Source organism: Lichenostomus cassidix, chromosome 17 (genome assembly GCF_008360975.1).
Source record: "Lichenostomus cassidix isolate B80296 chromosome 17, HeHo_3.0, whole genome shotgun sequence".
NCBI classification, from domain to species: domain Eukaryota; kingdom Metazoa; phylum Chordata; class Aves; order Passeriformes; family Meliphagidae; genus Lichenostomus; species Lichenostomus cassidix.
Window position 1 is genome coordinate 4,677,249 of NC_139497.1, and position 16,724 is coordinate 4,693,972.

A 16,724-nucleotide genomic window follows, 5' to 3' on the forward strand; every position below is an offset into this window, starting at 1 on the left:
GGGGCTCAAGACTGACCCCTTCCCCTTGGCCGAGCTGTGCCAGCACGAACCGGTAGATCCGTGGAAAAGTTTTATCCATTTAATTCAAGCAGCAGTTTGGCTCTCGGAGCTGCGGAAATACCACGGGGAAAGCAGTCAGCGATGACCATCACCAAACGTGTCGCTTTAGGGCTTGCACCTGTATCCCATGGCAGCTGAAATATGGGCATTCATTCTGGGAAGATACCAAAGGATAGCAGTAGCTATGGCATTAAAGAGGGACTGTTCAAGTTCACAAGAATAGGGACTGGCAGGGTGGAATCAGTAAATACCACCTGCTCCAGAGTGAGCTGGGATGTACCCCAGCTTCCACACCTGAAAAGGGGCTTCTTTAGCCAAAATCTAGGTTTTTTCGCCCTCCCAGATGCACTCCTTGGTCCAACACATGATGCCACATCTCCTCAGTCCCAGATTATTGTGTTAATTAAGACCTTCATTCAAGCCCATCCCCACATCCTTCCCCTGGCACATAAAAGAAAGCTCTCCATGCTATCCCTCTTCTAAATGATAAATGTTCCAAGTAATTTTTATTTAGAATACAAGAGAGGTACAAATGTCTTTACACTGTGTACATATACAATCAAATAATATATAATATCAAAGTTTTGTAAATAATGTTTACATAAATATTTACAAAGTTAAAGTGACAGTTGTTTGGGTTTTTTTTAATTTTATTTTTGTTTATTTTCTTCTGGAAGTGAAACACTGTTTGTGAGAACTTTATACATCTTAGACTTATAATTAATATTGGAATACCTTCTTTTAAGATTTATGATACACAGCCCTCCTCCGGAGTGTGGGGACTGCAGAGGGCGCTTAGAGTTGTCCTTGGGGACAGAGCTGGCCCGGGGACAGGTTTTCTCTGTCCCCAGAGGGCAGTAGCAGTTCCAACCGAAATGTTCCTTCACAGCTGGGAAAGGGATGGGGAGAAGTGCTGCCAAGGCTGGAACGGGCACAGCTCGGCAGAGCTCACGGTTCCCGCAAAACCTGCCTGGGGATGGGCATTCCCAGCTGGCACGGTGTCCCCGTGGCATGTGGCCTGTCCCCTCTGCCCACAGCATCCCTCGGAGCGGTGACAGACCCCAGCGCTTGGCTTGGGCTGGAGCAGGGCAGGCAAAGGGGGCTCCGGTGGGGGAAAATGCAACCGGTCACTAACTCGGGGCTCCCGAGGGGGGAAATTATGTCCCTTGGAAGGAGCTACCGGTGCCAAAGCCACTCCTGGGGCAAACAGGCATGACTAGGGTGGCCTCATCAGGGCTGTGCCAGCCTTTCAGCAGGGCACACGTCTGCTGGAGCAGAGAAGGAGGGAGAAGAGCAATTTTTCTTTCCACGAAATCATCTGTAAAACCCAGGCATGACTCATCCAGACCCAGCTTTTCCGCTGCCCCAGCCCTCCCCCAGTTCACTGGCAAAGCCACATAGGACATCCTGCTGTGTCCCAGGGGCCACCAGCCCACCCTGTGCTGCATCTTCCCGAGGACAATCCCACACGACTCAGCTGCAGAGCTGGGGGTTCCCCTCCTGCCAAAGCCCCGCAGTCAGTGATGCCCAAAAACACCCCAACACCGCTCTGAGGCACAAAGCAGCTCTGCCTCTGCCCCCCAGCTCAGCCAAGGGCCACCCACCCCGTTCATCGCATGTCTCAGCATCAGTCTTTGCCGTCCCAAATCCGCGCCGCGCCGGGGCTTCACAGCACCATGGTGGGGATGTGATGGGCCAGGGAGGCAGGATGGGGCACGGGCAGGGCGGGTGAGTGGGCCTGCAGGGAGGCGTTGGGTGGCCGGTGGCGAGCGCTTTTCTGGTGCGCCCGCAGCCCCGCGAGCTGCGAGTAGGCACTTTGGCAAACCTGGCACTTGTAGGGCCTCTCGCCCGTGTGCAAGCGGACGTGGTTGCGGAGGGTGGAGGACTGGCTGAAGCGGCGGTTGCAGAAGCGGCACACGAAGGGCTTGTCCAGGGTGTGGATGCGCATGTGGGAGCGCAGGTTGCTGCGGGAGTTGAAGCCGCGGTGGCAGATGACGCAGCGCATGCGGCCCGTCGTGCTGGCCCCCGTCTCCACGGCGTGGAAATCCTCTGGGGACAACAGGGGACAGTCAGGCGCTGCCCTCCAGCACAGCAGCTCACCCCACCCTGAGTCCCTGGGGTGCTGGGCGCACTGCAGAGTCTCCAGTAGGCTCTGCCTGGCTCCCTGCTGCTGAGGACACCTATCCTGGCCATATTGGCATCCTGGCTGGCTCTCAGGATTTTGGGATGCAGCCAGCACTGGCAATGGGCTCACCCAGATTTAGGTGAGGGGAATATTCAAACTGAGCTGAATTAATCCCTTACAGATGGGCACAAACCCAATTTTCCCCTCCCTGGGCTGCAGCAGAGCTGGAGGGGGTGGGTGCAGGAATTCTGAGGAACCCCCAACCATGCTGTCCAGCCCCTGCACTGGTCCCAGCTTATCTCCTTGCTCTGCTGGGCTCAGACATGGCTCTCTCAGAGTGGGGAGTGGGGTTGGGGAGCACAGATGTGGCTCCAAACACAGCCTGAGCTCTGCTGTGCACCTCAGGGAACCACCAAGACAAGCAGAGAGAGAAAGCCCAGGGAGAGAAAAGCATCCTCTGCTGTTGATTAAGATCCCTTAAATGCAGATGTAGAAGCTGTATCCATTTAGTGTTTCAGGGAGTGTTGGGGCTACCTTCCTCCTGCTCTCACCCTGCCCTATGCCTCCCTGCCTGGCTGGGTCAGGCACCGATTGCCAGAAACCCCACCAGAAACAGCCATGGGCAAACTGGCCTGGAAGCATCCCCCTGAATTACTGGGGTTCTGCTCAAGCTGTATGGAATCTCATAGCCCCTGTTCTTGTCCGCAGATAAATGGGATATCTGACATATCCCCTGGGATGTCCCTGCCTCATGCCTACCCCACCGGCAGCCTCAGAGCTGGGCACAGGGTGGACAGGCAGGGATGCTACACCCATGGCTCTTTCTGATGTTACCTACCATGTTTGTTCTTCTTCTGCTCCTCTTCCAGCCCCGGCACACCCGGGATGCCCAGGAAGGTGTTATGGGAGTTCCCATACCAGACCAGGAGCTCTTGGTCCGGAGGAATCATCTAGAAAGAGAGATAAAGACAGGGTTGTCGGGAGGGGCAATGAACATCCATCTCTGTGCTGTTCCATTCTCACCTACCCTGGCTGTGCCCCATTTCCTGTGAGACCCTGCTGCCATCTGGGACCTGCTGGGGATCCCAAACACCCTCCAGGCAGGCACAGCACAGCCCAGGCTGTGCACTGGAGGCGATGGCACAGCTCAGCACAACCCAGCACTGGCACAAACCCACTCCCCCAGGATGAGACACAGGGTGATGGGCAAATACACAGCTACAGAGCACACAGATGGAACTGAGGTGTCTGGAGTGCAGGACCCAGAGGTCCTGGCAGCTCGGGGAGACCAGGGCGGCACACAGAGATGTGGAGAAACACACCATTTGTGGAGCCATGACTGCCAGTGAGGCACAAGTGACAGAGACCAAAGCAGGGAGCTGTGACACAGAGCCCTGGCTCAGGGCTTCAGCAGAGCATGTCAGCTCTGGATGGAGTCATCAGCACCCTCCTGCTGCAGGGCACAGGCAGCATCTCCCAGCCAACCCTGCCAGGGCTGATGTTAGAAGATGGAAATGCAGATCCACCAGTGAAAGGCTCATCAGCTCAGGGATCAGAGGAGAGCTCGGGGCTGCTAGGAGAGACCACGGCTCAGGTGTGAAATGCTGCTTATGCCCCACACCGAAGCTGCTGCAGCAACAGCCCAAGGACAGCTACAGGAGCAGGGCAGGGGTTTTGCATCATCCACACTCCCATTTCTCCGAAGTGAGGGCACTTCTCCTTTCCCTGCTGTTCCTGTCATGTTCCCACACAGCTGGGATGAGCGGCCAGGAAATGCTTCTCAAGGCTCTCCTAATGCAGCAGCCATGGCTGGGAAGATGGATCCTCTCACACCAGTTCAAACAACACTAATAACAACATCACTTTATAAAAAGAATACATATTTCCCCTTGCAGTTCCTAGTGTTAAGAATTTAATTTAGAAAGAGGAGCATCCTGCATTTTGGAGGACAGTTTTCTGTACACCGATCATGTTCGATCCAAGTAAAGCATCATTCGCATGAAACACAGATCTAAGTTCAATCACCTCAACTGAAAATATGTTGAATTTTAAGCCCCTGAAATCAATAGGAATTTGACTTCATATCTTTGTCTGTTTGCATAAAGACCTCACTGGGGCTGCAGAGGAGGAATGTGGGAGGTGGGGGAAGCCGATATCCTTTTGTATCCTAAATTGATGACACTGTTTATTGTTATTTGCTTTTAACAGAAAACTAGTCATTTTTAATACAAGCCAATAAAATAAAATATTGCTGAAAGGATAAAACACTCTGTACGGGTGCATACACGTTTGTGTGTGCTTTATTTTGCTGAAGCTGCTGCAGCCACACCAGCAGCAGGTGAGCACCCACGTACATACATCCCAAAGCAAATTCAAATTGTCCCCCAAGAATCTTGTGGCCTTGAGATCAAAGACCAAAACGTTCTGCGCTCACTATATTTTCCAGCAGCAGCAACTTGGTATTGCTGAGAAAGAGGGTGGGAAAAACACATGAGCAAATAAGGGCAGGAATGGGCAAAACACATTAAAATATTAAAGGCAAATAGGGAAAAAAAGCACCAAATAAATCTGATTTTTTGGCAGGTAGGTGAGAAAGGCATCCAAAGAGATGCTGTGCTGGAGCCCCAGGAGCAAGCTCACAGATGGATCATGGCTACACCCAAATATTCGCTCACCCTCCCCCTTGTCCGTGCCTGCACTAGGTATAAAAACCACAGCTGTGTTCCTAATTACACCATGGCTACCTGGAATTATTTTATTTGCATAATTTAAGAACAGTGATAAAAAGCACTTAAGCTATTGTCACAACAGGCACAACTGCCCACAGGAATATCAGATCTCAAAACTGGACACAGCTGAAGCCTACAGAGAGGTGTCCAGCATGGAAGCAGCAGGGAAGTGCTCGGAGCTCTTGGGAAAGGTGGCAGAACCCAAGGGCCATAAGGGACTCTCCTGATGCAGATTATAATATCTGATCCTCTTCCAACCCACCCATTCACCTTGCCCATCCCACTGCAGCAATCCCTAACCCAGCCCCGCTGCTGGCTCAGCGCAGGGTTGGGCTGTGATCCTGTGCCATGGAACATTTGAGTTTGTGTCCTGCTGAGCCACTGCAGAGCCTGGATAGATCCAGAGAGCTGCCTGAGCCCACAGAACCAGTGGCCACTCATGGTCATTCCCGGCTCAGACCCTCTCCCAGCTGCAAATTCTCCTGCACAGGTGGGACTCTGGACCTGATACAGGAGGGGGACAATCCCACAGTGCCGGTCTGGGATGGACTGGGAGATGTTCACTGTCCTGACTCTAAGCTGGAGCTGTTGCACAGGGACACCTCCCTGAATCACCACCTTTCTCCACCTGCAATAGCATCAGGTTATGGGGACACTGCTGGTCCCCACTGCCACCCCGCTGGCACTGTGTGACTTGTATGCATGTGGCATCAACAATGCCGGGGAGCAAGACACCCACCTCTATCCCAGAGTGTCCTATAGGTAGCTGTGGGTGTCCCCAAGCCATCACCCCCCTGCACGGCAGCCTGTGCCATCCCTGGGACCCTGCACCTGCTGCTGTGCCACGCCAGCACTGAGCAGCACTTCTTACAGGAGCACACGGATGAGGAGTGCAGGAAGAGTCCCTTCCCCATGGCAGAGGGCCAAGGCACGGCTGTGCCAGCACCACTCCCTACTCTTTGTACAGCCAGAGTGTGATGCTCTGGCAAAGTAGTGCAGAGTCAGGTTCAGCACCTGCGTTTCACAGAACCCCCCAAAACTTACCCTGCTCTAAAGAAGCAGGTTCTGCACAAAATCCCACTTTTTCAGTAGAACATCAAATCCCATCCTTGCCCAAAGTCCCATCTGGGCCAGGATTGCAGCTCTTCTTATGCTTTACATCCCAGACAAGCTTGGGCAGCATCTACTCTCCCTCTATTCAACACACATCACTCCTTGAGCCCACCAAAAAGGGGACAGAGAGGAGAAGGGACCTTCTCTACTCCCTGGAACCCGTGCAATGTCTCTCCCCCGCAGTGCCTAGCTCTCCTAGTAGATCTGAGTGCCAAGGATGGCAAAACTTCCACATCCTTCCACAAGCACCTCACCAACAGCCCAAAGAGCAGGGGATGGAGAGTCTGTAGGGTGGGGCATCCCACCACCCTGCTCCTCTACTGCAGATGCCCAGTCGCCCTTCGGCCCCACTTACCTCAATGGCCTTGTAGAAGATGCTGTTCCCGATCTGCACCACCTCGAGGTTCTGCTCCTGCTCGTTCCGTGCACATTTGATGTAGGTCATCCAGCTGCGGTGATCCTCCTGGCTGGCGTCGATGAAATACCTCACAGTGCCATCCTCGTTGAACACCTGCGAGGGGGAGAGAGGGGTTGGTAGCAATGCTGCCACACTGGGCTGAGCCCCTCCACCTCCTGCCTCTGGGATAAAGCCCTGCACAGGGCCAAGCTCAAAGCCAGCACAGCCTCGGGGCTGAGACCCCGCAGGCAGCTGGGAGATGCCGAACACTTCCTGCTCACGGTGCTGTACTGTGCTTCTGTAGCAGGGCTGTGAAGGACGCCCTGCTCTCACCGGCATGGCAGGTCCCACCAGCCCGTATCTACCTGAATAACTCAGCTCCCTTCCTCAATCTCCCTTCTCATCAGAGCCCCACCAGCAGCTCAGCCCCAGAGGAAGGGGCTGTTCAGCATCCTACAGCTGCCCGGGGCAGCAGGAGCATCCCCGGGTGGAGGGAGAAGGTGCCTGCCAAGCCTGGAAAGACACTTTGCGCGGTGGCAGGAAAGGTGAGGCAAATTTCTCTTAAGCATAAAACTATAACAATAATTAATAGTAATTAAGAAGTGCAAGTCTGCATCAAACAAACAAACAAAACAAAACAAAAAAATAAGAAGACCCTCTCTATTGGTTGTGCGTTAGTGCACAATGTCCTGGCATCTCAGATCTCCTCAGACCCCACAGTTTAATTCGGGGTTAACCTCACCAGACTGGGGCAAATCAGGGAGCAAGGGACAGAGCAGAGCTGGTTTTGCCCACCGTGGCCAGTGCAGCCAGCAGCATGTCAGGTGTTCCACCAGGACAGGGATGGGAAGGGCAGGGCAGGATGTGATCCAGCTGCATGGGACACAAGCAGCAGCGTTTCAAGGCTCCTCTGAGGGCTGAGGAAACCTCATCCTTCTCCTGCAAGGGGTTTGTAAACCCATCTGCCCAGGTCTTAGTGTGAATGGGGAAACTGAGGCAACAAAGCTGGTGCCCGAAGGTGCACAAGCACAGGATAAAGCCCTAACACCCCTTTCCTGCTTCTCCCCAAACCGGTCCGGGCTCGGGGTACAGGGGGGGTCGTTACCTCCCACATGAGGTTGTTGTTCTTGCACAGGTCCACATGCTCGGGGGAGATGACCCTGCCCGTGAACGGCCCCATCTCGGTGCCAGCCTTGATCCAGGTCTTGGAGAAGATGCCGAGCCCTTCTCCGGGGATGGAGCTCTGCGCGATTATCACTTCCGACGGCAGCACCAGGCTGGAGAGCTTCTGCACCTCTGCGAGGAGGGGAGACGGCTCAGAAAGGGACCGGGATGGGGGAGAGGGGGGAGACCGGGGGCGGCGGGGACCCCTCCCAACCCCGGCCCCAGCCCAGACCCCGGGGCTGAGCCTTTTAAACGCCCAACGGGGCTCCCACAAAGCGGTACAAGGTTCCCCCGGGGCATTGAGGAGGTACCTGGGAAAAGCATCCCGGGCTGGGCGAGGGAGCGGGGCTGGGAAAGGAGGTTAAATGGTGTCTATTTCGGCCCATCCAGCAATTTGTCATGCTGTTAAAGTGATCTGCATTCATTAAACTCAACTAGAAAGAAATTGCTAATTCTAAATTCATTAGTCCTTTAGGAATGCTGTAGCGGTACATTGTGCCTGAATGGCGCGAGGGCTTGTTTAAAAGGGCCCAGGAATTCCTCTTACAAAATGGGGAGATGAGATGGTTGACATATCGTGAATGGAAATGGAATTAGCCTTCATGGTAAATTAAGAGAGGAACAGAAATCCGAGAGAGGGAAAAGGGAGCCGGGACGCCCCGGCGATGCCGGGGCGAGAGAAAAGATATTGTCCGGGCGGCTGAATGCGGGACGGCCCCGGCCCCCCCAGCCCGCGGTTTAAGTGGGAACTTTCTCAGGTCAAGCCCAAGTTAACCAAATGAATTTAAAGCCCTTTTTCCCCAGTCCCACGCCTGGGGAGAGCGGAGCGCTGGGACCGCATCCCGCCGCCGGGCACCGGGAGCTGGCCCGGGACAGGTGGGGGAAACCGGGGGGATCGGGGAGGCTCCGGGGGGGTCACTCACCTCCGGAGAAGGACTGAGCCAGGACTTCGGCCGTGAAGGCAGTCTTGGGACTGCTCTTCTCCTCGAAGAGCTGCTCGCCCAGGACGTTCCTCCAGCGGCCGTAGAGGAAGCTGTGCAGGATGTCGGAGGTGATCACCTCGGCCAGCGAGAGCCCCTGCGGCTTCAGCCCGGGCTTGAGGACCAGGGCCTCGGCGGGCAGCACCGAGCCCATCATGGGGGCGAGGCGGCGGGGCCGAGCGCGACGGGGCCGGGCGCGGCGGGCGGTGGGCGGCGGGCTGGGCTCCGTTCGGCTCGGCGGCTCCCGCCCGGCTATATATGAGCTTCATTGACCCTCCTAATTGGTTATTAATGACCTCCCTGACGTTGGCGGAGAGACTGGGGCTGCCGGAGCGAGGCGAGCCGTCGGAGCCCCCCCCTCCCATTCCCTCCTTCCCTCCCCTCCCGGGGGTGGGGTGGCTGGAGGGAGGGAGGGACACGGCGAGCACACACACAACACACACACAAACACACACACGTATACACACTCACGTATACACACACACGCACCGGCTCGGCCCCCCGCACCTCCCAGCCCGGCCAAACCCGAATCAGGGCACCTGGCCCCTGGCACGGCACAACAGCAGCGGAACGGGCAGAAATGTCCCCTCCAGTGTCCCACGGACGGGGCGCACCCTCGGGCACGGTCCCGCTCCCCGCCCAGCCCCCGCGCTCGTTTTAGGGCTGAAACGCTGCGCTTTGGGGCCGTTGAGCTCCACAACGAAATCGGCAGCCCCGAGCCGGACAGCTCCCGGCGCTCGGCGGCGTTTGGCCCTCGGGGCTCCGGGGGAACGGGCCGAGGCTCCAGCAGTCGGCCCTGACCGTGCTCGGCTCCCCGCTGCCCTCCGCATGCTCGGCCCTCCCGGCCGGGACCGGCAGCACCGGGAGGCTGCGGCGCTGCTCCCCCAAATCCCGGAGAGGATCCCCAAGCAGGGCGCGGGTGGGAAGCGCTCCTCGGGCTGATCCCCGCTTGACCCCAGGGCCAGGCTCACCCTGCTGCCGCCACCAGCCCGGCCGGTGCCCAATTCCCCATAACCGTGGGAATTGTGCCCAGGAGTGGATCGGGGACGACTCGTGGATCCCCCATCTCCCTGCAATAGCAACCAGGTCCTGTCTTGTCCCCCCACGGCAGAGCCCCGACCCCGAGGGAAGCTGCAGCATCTTCGGGGCTCTGCCGCAGCGTCGCCCCCATCTCCGCACCCGAAGACATTCCCTGGCTCCCATCCCCGCCCTGCCGAGCCCCAGGAGCTCCGCAACCACCTCTGCTCCCCAGCAAGGTGGCACCAGAGCGGTGCCCCCAAACCCAGCGCTCCCCTCCGGGCCCGAGCTTTGCCGGCTCAGCAAAGGGTTAATCTTTCCCGGATTTAAACCCAGTCCTGCTGTGTCGGAGCTTAGAGCCCTCTCCTTAGCCTTGTTCTTTTGATTTTCATGGGGACGAGGGGCTGTAAAGAGCTGGGGGAAGAAGGCTGGGCCCCCAAAATCCTCAGGCGCTCAAAGGCCAGTTCTCGCACCCCGGAGTCCCGGGAAGCCCCGCCGGGTCTCACCGTGCCCGGAGCAGCAGCCAAGCTCAGCCCAAACCCCCACCCTATCCCCTGAGTGAGTGTCTTATAGGGTGAAGCTGTGGAGCATCTTCTGACCCGGGTGAAATGATGCTACAATCCAGGTGTAATTATTTCTATTAATCCAATCAAGAAGCAACGCAAATGTCAGAAACCCACCCAAACCTGCTCTTGCTTTGGGTCTTTGCCCGGCGAGAGGCAGCGCTGCCCTGGAAAGGGGAGGTTAACAACCTGCCAGGGATTGGTTTGGGGTTTAATAAGCGTGAAAAATAAGTTTATTTTGTTTTTCTGGACTTTGGCTAGAGGAGCCGTCCGAATATTTCAGCTTTGCTAAACATAACGCATCAGGTGGAAAGGTTCCCAACACCGGCTCCCTCCAGCCGCCGAGGCAAGCCAGCCCTCGGATTACCTCTTTATTTTTCCCCTTTCCCCAGGAAAACCCTTCAACCTTCAAGTTATCCCGGGACAAAAAATAATAGATGCTCTTAAACCCCCTGCGGCTCCGGTGCGGGCTGCGCTGAGCCCTGCTCTCGGCTGCGGGGGCTCGGCGGTGCGGGGGGGAGTGAGAGAAAAAGGTGGAAAAAAAAATTCTTCCATTCTCCGCGTGGTTTTAAATCTCCCCAGCTGTTTCCCAAAGCTTCTTCGCGGTCCTAGGAAGGTGCTTTGCTCTGTGTCCCCCCCCCCACCCCGCTCCTCATTTCTCTTTTTTAATATCGCAGCTATCCCTCCTTTTTAACATTTAAGAGGAAACAAGTTTAATATTCATGGCTGTTAATAGAGAAGGGCCATTATCGCCGCCCCATTGTTCTGAGCCCCGCACAATGCTGCTTGTATTTTCATGTGTATATTCCCAAAGTTCCTTCTGAGCGTTTAGTGAGCACTTTAATATTCATGGGTGTTAATAGAGAAGCCCTCAGTATATTGGCATATTGTTGGGAGGTGTACATATTGGTCTGACTCTGAATAGCCACAGTCCTCTTTTCTTTTGCTCTGTTTTGCAGGGTTGATGGGCCAGGAGTAAATGGGCATTTTTCCCCCCCGTCTCCCCCTTACAGAGAGAACATCTTTATTCCAGTCCCAGACTTTCTGGTTTCCCATTCAGGACCCTCAGAAATAATGTCAGGCAGAAGAAAAGTGGAGCAAATCAATCTTTCATGGTCTTTTTGAGACCAATTTGACATCCATGGACTCTTCTTTTCTTTCACAGCCTACAAGGGGATGGTCAGGATCTGGACAAGGTTGGGGTCTGATGAGGGGAGACATGGGATCATAATGCAGCAAAGAGAGAAAAGAAAAGCAAAACAAGAAAAGATTGCAGGGATGGGGTGATGGAGGAAAAATGAGGGTGAATGACAGTGCAAGAAAGGAGATTAGAGCCCAGCAGCTGCTTTTTGGGGGGCGGGGGGGAGGGGGGAGCTCTCTCCCCTCTTCTAGCCTTTCGCATGAATAGGATTTGAACAGAGCGGAGATTGATTTATAGTTATTGCAGTTGAACATTTATTGCTCTTAAAGAGTGGCGGGGAGAAAAGAGAGAAAAGGGGTTTGAAAAGCTCCTTTCTGTATTAAAGAGGTATCAAATGAAGACTGCTGAGATAATATACAGTGGCCAATGGGAATTTGATTTGCTTTAAAATTTAACTCTTGTGGGGCCGCCGGGGACGGAGCCGGGATGCTGGGATGGAGCTGCCGCTGCCCCGGGCCGGTGCAGCCGCGATTCTTTCCTCAAAGCCCGCATTCGCTGCCCGTCTTCACTGCAAAGATCTGCGGCGGCTCCTGTGCGGCGGGGAAGTGCTGCAGCGCGGAAGGAGGATTGGTGCTTCGTTAGTACAATTTTGTATTTTTTATATTTTTTTTTTCTGCAGGGAGTGAACGCAGCAAGGATGCAGAGCTGCGAAAATAAGCGGCGCAGGGAAGAACCCTTTTCGAAGCTGAGTTTTTCTTGCCCTAACCCCGGAGGTTTCTCCTCTCCGGCAGCAGAAACGCGATCGCAGCCGAGTCCCCCCGGGCGCAGAAAGGAGCCCATTGTTCAATGGGCAGAAATACATTTTTAGCGGTGATTGAAAGCTCCCCTCTCGTTTGAACTTTAGAAGAAAGTCCCTGGCAGGGAAGAGCATCCCCCTCCCTCTGCCCCAACATCTGTTTGGAGCAATCCAGGCTCTAGGGCAGAGCCGGGCTCTGCCCCCTCCCAAAGTCATTAAAAAGATATTAGTTGAGCTGAGAAAAGTCCAGCGCAGCCCCCGATCCGGGGTGGGTGGTGTGTGTCATTAAAAACGATTTTGGATTTGCCAGCGCTAATACCAGGCGAAGGGACCCTGGGGTCCGAGTTCAAAAGCCCCCCGGCCCCGGCTGCCCCGCCGCGCCCTGCCCGCTGCCCAGCGCCCCGGAGCCCGGTGCCGGTGCAGGGCTGCCCGGCCGACCCCATCAGCTGCTCCGTGCGACCCCCGAGCGCCGCGAAAGGGGGACGGCGGAGAGCCGGGCTGGGAGCCGAGACGGTCAGCTGCTCCGGCCGCATCCCCTGCGCCTCCGCGGGCTGCAAATGCCCCGGGAGCCGGAGAGAAGGGGGGCAGGAGGGATCATCGCACCCCTGCGGGAGCCGGGGGAGCCGGGGCAGGAGGGATCATCGCACCCCTGCGGCTGCCGCAGGAGCCAGGCGCCTCCGAAGTTGCTAAATGTGTCATTTATTAAAGCATTCAGGGGGCTTTTCTTTGGCGTTTGCTTGCAAACTCACAAAGGCCGAGCTGCTGTTTGGGGGTCTTTTCTGATGGAAAAAGGGCTCGGAGACCCCCGGCACAAAAGAAATCCTGGCAGTGCTTTCAATGGCCAGGACTCAATGAGGGGGACCCTGTGCGGAGCGGGCGGGGGCGAGGGGCCGCCCGGTGCTGCCTGAAAGGCAGGCCTGAATGTAATGGGGAGATCTGCGTTTATTTGTTGGGATCACATTTAATTAGCTTAGTACAACCCTTGAAAGACAAAGGGACCTCAATCTGGATCCAATCTGAAGCTCGTTTGGAGAGCGAGGGCTCCTGGAAAAGTCAAAAGAGAGAAAGGAGAAAGAAAAGGGAGGCTGGGAGAGAAAGGGCCTGGGGGCCCAGCCAGGTGACTGGCACGCGTGAAACAAGGGGGCCTTTTGGGCACAAGGCAGGGCTCAAAAGGGAGGGAGGAAAATAGCCTCTTCCTCAGGTTTTACCTACTTAAACCCCCTGAAGGGGCTGGAGCTGAAAAGCCTCAATGGGGGCTAAGGAGGCTGCAAAGCAAACAGCAGCGCTGGAGAGGGGCTGCGGCCCTGCCGCCGCAGCAGTTGGTGACACTCGGTTATGGGAATGTGCCCAAATGTTACCTGCGCCCGGGAACGCTCCCAGCAGCGGAGCAGGGAGTGCAGGAGGGCGAGGCGAGGCGCAGGGGGAGCCTGGGCTGAGCGGGGCTGGTGGGTTCTTCGCGTGTTCCCTCCATAGGGTGAGACTTCCCACCTGTGCCTTCACCCATGCACACTGCCTCATCACTGGGGGAGCTTCATCGCGGGCCAGAGGGGCCGTGGCTGGGCTGCGACACCGAGGAGGGGTCCCCATGGGCACATCCCTTGCTCTGGGGCAGCCCTCAGCATCCCCATCCCTGTGCCGACACAGGGCACACGCAGGTGCGTGGTGAGGCTGTCACCTCCACAGGGGCAAAAAGGATGGGAGTGACATCCTCAGGATGCCACATCCACGGATGGAGCTGAACGGCTCCTTGTTCCCCTCCAAACCGCGCGCTGCTTGCCTGTCCCTGCTGCCCTCCCAGGGGCTCGGGAGCAGCGGGGAGGTTCGGATGTCCCCAGCAGTGCCCAGCGGCTCCGGGCAGGGAGGGTTTGCTGCGGTGAAGCAGTGACCCTCCCGGCAAACGCTCCGGGAGTGCCGCAGGCTGATTGCACTGCTCGGGGAAGGAGCTTTAGGGCATTATTTGCCTCCATTTCACTCTGCGGGAGGCCGCGGAGCCGAGCGGAGATGCTGAGTGCTCTCCCCTCCGCTCTCGCTCGCTTTCTCGTCTTTCTTTCCCCCTTTTCCTTTTTTTCAGGTATTATTTCTAGGATGATTTTGGCGAGGGAGTCGCGGCACACAAGAGCAAGAGGAGGAAAAGCACCTTCCCGGCTGCGTCCGAGCTCAGGCTGCCTCGAAACGGAACACGGCTGTGGCGAGTCACGGTGGCGACTTGGCCACCTCCGCGGGGCCGCGGCTCGGCTAGGGGGACAGTGGGCACAGGGTGGCCGGAGGGAGAGAGGAGAGTGAAGACTGCAAAGACAGGAAAATCTCTGCGCCTTTTCCTCCCTTCTGGCAGTGACCTGGGGATGGGACAGTCGCATCCCACCGATGTCTCCCGCATCCCAGCAGCGTCTGTCCCACATCCCATCCCTCCGGCCGGGATGAGCCCCTGGCACCCTGGAGGAGGGCAGGGATGGGTGACAGGAACGGGGCTGCCCTGCAGACAGGTGACTCCGGCGTGGGTCTGAGGAGTCCTCCCGCAGCTCCTGCCCCTCACCAGCCCTGTTTCCCCCAAAACGGACAGAGCAGCAGCTCCAGCCTCTCCGTGTATTAACTCCACGGCTGCAAAGTTTAATATTCCCCGGCGAATGGTCAGAACAAGGAGCCCCGTGTGGCTCCCCGGGCTCGGCCGCGCTGAGTGACGGCTCCCACAAAGGGCAGGGACCCTCTAATCCCCGGCACGGCGGCACCTGCACCCCGGCCCGGCCGGGATTAAAGGGGAGCAAGCCGGGCTCTGCGAAGATCAGAGAGTTCATTAGAGCGGCCTTGAAATAGGATTTCCTCAAGTGATAAGGGGCAGGGTGGGCAGATAATCGGGGGGGAGTGTGCTGTTGGTATCTCCCCCACATCACCCCCAGAGATGCTCTTTTGGGTCACCTGCCTTGACTGTGGTGCCCCCGACCTGGAGGGAGGTGCAGGGCAGACCCAGACATTCACTGCCCCAAATCCCTCATCCCAGGGATGGCTGGTCCTCCTCTGCCATCCTCCTCCATCCCCAGCACTCCCTGAGGAGCCACCCAGACGAGGATGTGGCTCTCTACCCTCCCACTGCCCTAGGCTCTGGGGGCCACTGTCACCTCCTGCCAACAGACCAAGGAGCTGTGGCTCCTTCAACTCATCATCATATCACATAATTCCAATTTCTGCTCATTTCCACCGTTAAAAGTTCTGGAAAGTTTCTTTTGTGTCTTTCCCAGCTTTATGAGAGCAGAAAACACTGGGCACCTTGCATCACTGCTATCCATAGCAAATCCAGGGAAAAATCCTCCAAACCAGCCAAACGCAGCATAAACAGCTCCCTGCATGGAAAAAACACCCACGTGCTGCTTGACAGGATTCACTGACACTGCAAGATCCCAATTCCTTGCCCTGTGCCACAATCCTGCAAATAACAACAGCACTGAAAATCCCCCTGAGAGTGGGAGGAACCAGGTGGGTTTAGGGGAGAAGCAGCAGCACAGGTGGGACCTCATGAACATCCACATCTTTGGAAAGCTCCATGTTAAACACCAGGAGTTCTCATGCCAGACACACTGCCCGTTACTGTAAATACACCATTCCTTTAATGCAATTAAATATTTAATACTTGGAGAAGAAAAAAAAAAAAGTCCCACGTCTTCTTGTCTCTTTCAACAGTAATTTCGGTCTAACTCACAATGGCCATAATGTAGTTTGTTCTCAAATCATGCAAAATTAAAGAAAGTGTTTTAGACTATCTCAAAGTCTCCTAAAAATTCCTTTCCTGTTCATGCTCACTGAGTATCGAGCACAGGAGAGCATCAGGGTCATCCTGGACCCACTGAGATGCTTTAGTGAGGGAGTTTTTAGGGCTGCTGCTCAGAAAGGGTTTGCAGGACCACAATAAACACCTGCTCAGGGTTTGGGCTCTGCCTGTGGAGTGGGGCAGTTACTGCCAGCCTGAGGGGTCCTGTGGGACAGAGCCCAGACACCTACACACCCAGCAAAGCTGTGCTGCTGGATGGAGCTGAGGAGGATTTGTTCTGGGGGAGCAGAGCCTGAGTGTGCCTGAGCCAGGGAGTCTGGAAGGGGATTGTGCTTGAGAGAAGGAGCACTGCTTCCCAAAGAAAGGAGAGAACAGCAGCCAGGGAGCTGGGGTTGGGCACCTCCCACCAGAGAACTCACCTGGGATGGGTTTGACTCCAGTTCCTTTTTCCAAATTCCACACTCCGGAGGCAGAGCCTTCCCCAAACTGAAGGTCTCCTCATGGGATCACCTCCCTGCCCCTCAGGACACTGTCCTGGCATGGCCCCGTGCTGGGCTCCCTGTGAGGAGGAAAAGGCTGCACCATCCCCATCACCATTCATGGACCCCAAAGTCTCAAACGTGTCCCCCATGGCAGCTCCTGCACAGCCCTCAGGAACTGCTCCTGCTCCGTGCAGCATCCAGGTCCTGCCAAAGGGACAGACAAAGCCTCTCTGCCCCAAAACCCAGTGCAGGCAGGGCTTAATCCACATTACTGGGGGTTAAACTTGCCCAGAGCAGAGCAGGAGATTTGGTTCCTCTCCTGGACACCCAGACTTGGCTTTGAAGGCACCACAGCAGCTTCTGGGCTGCACCACCTGAGGTAAGGGACATGAGGAGC

At 56.2% G+C, this 16,724-nt stretch overlaps 1 protein-coding gene across 1 annotated transcript; it reads right to left on the reverse strand.

Moving 5' to 3' along the window:
- Positions 1 to 724: 724 nt before the first annotated feature.
- PRDM12 (PR/SET domain 12) lies at positions 725 to 8,837 on the reverse strand. The gene is made up of 6 exons (XM_085076610.1): positions 8,780 to 8,837; positions 8,512 to 8,742; positions 7,530 to 7,720; positions 6,383 to 6,538; positions 3,024 to 3,135; positions 725 to 2,109 (listed from the first exon to the last, which is right to left on the reverse strand). The coding sequence occupies exons 1-6, from the start codon at positions 8,835 to 8,837 to the stop codon at positions 1,727 to 1,729; spliced, it is 1,131 nt and encodes a 376-aa protein (XP_084932736.1). The 3' UTR covers positions 725 to 1,726.
- Positions 8,838 to 16,724: the final 7,887 nt, after the last annotated feature.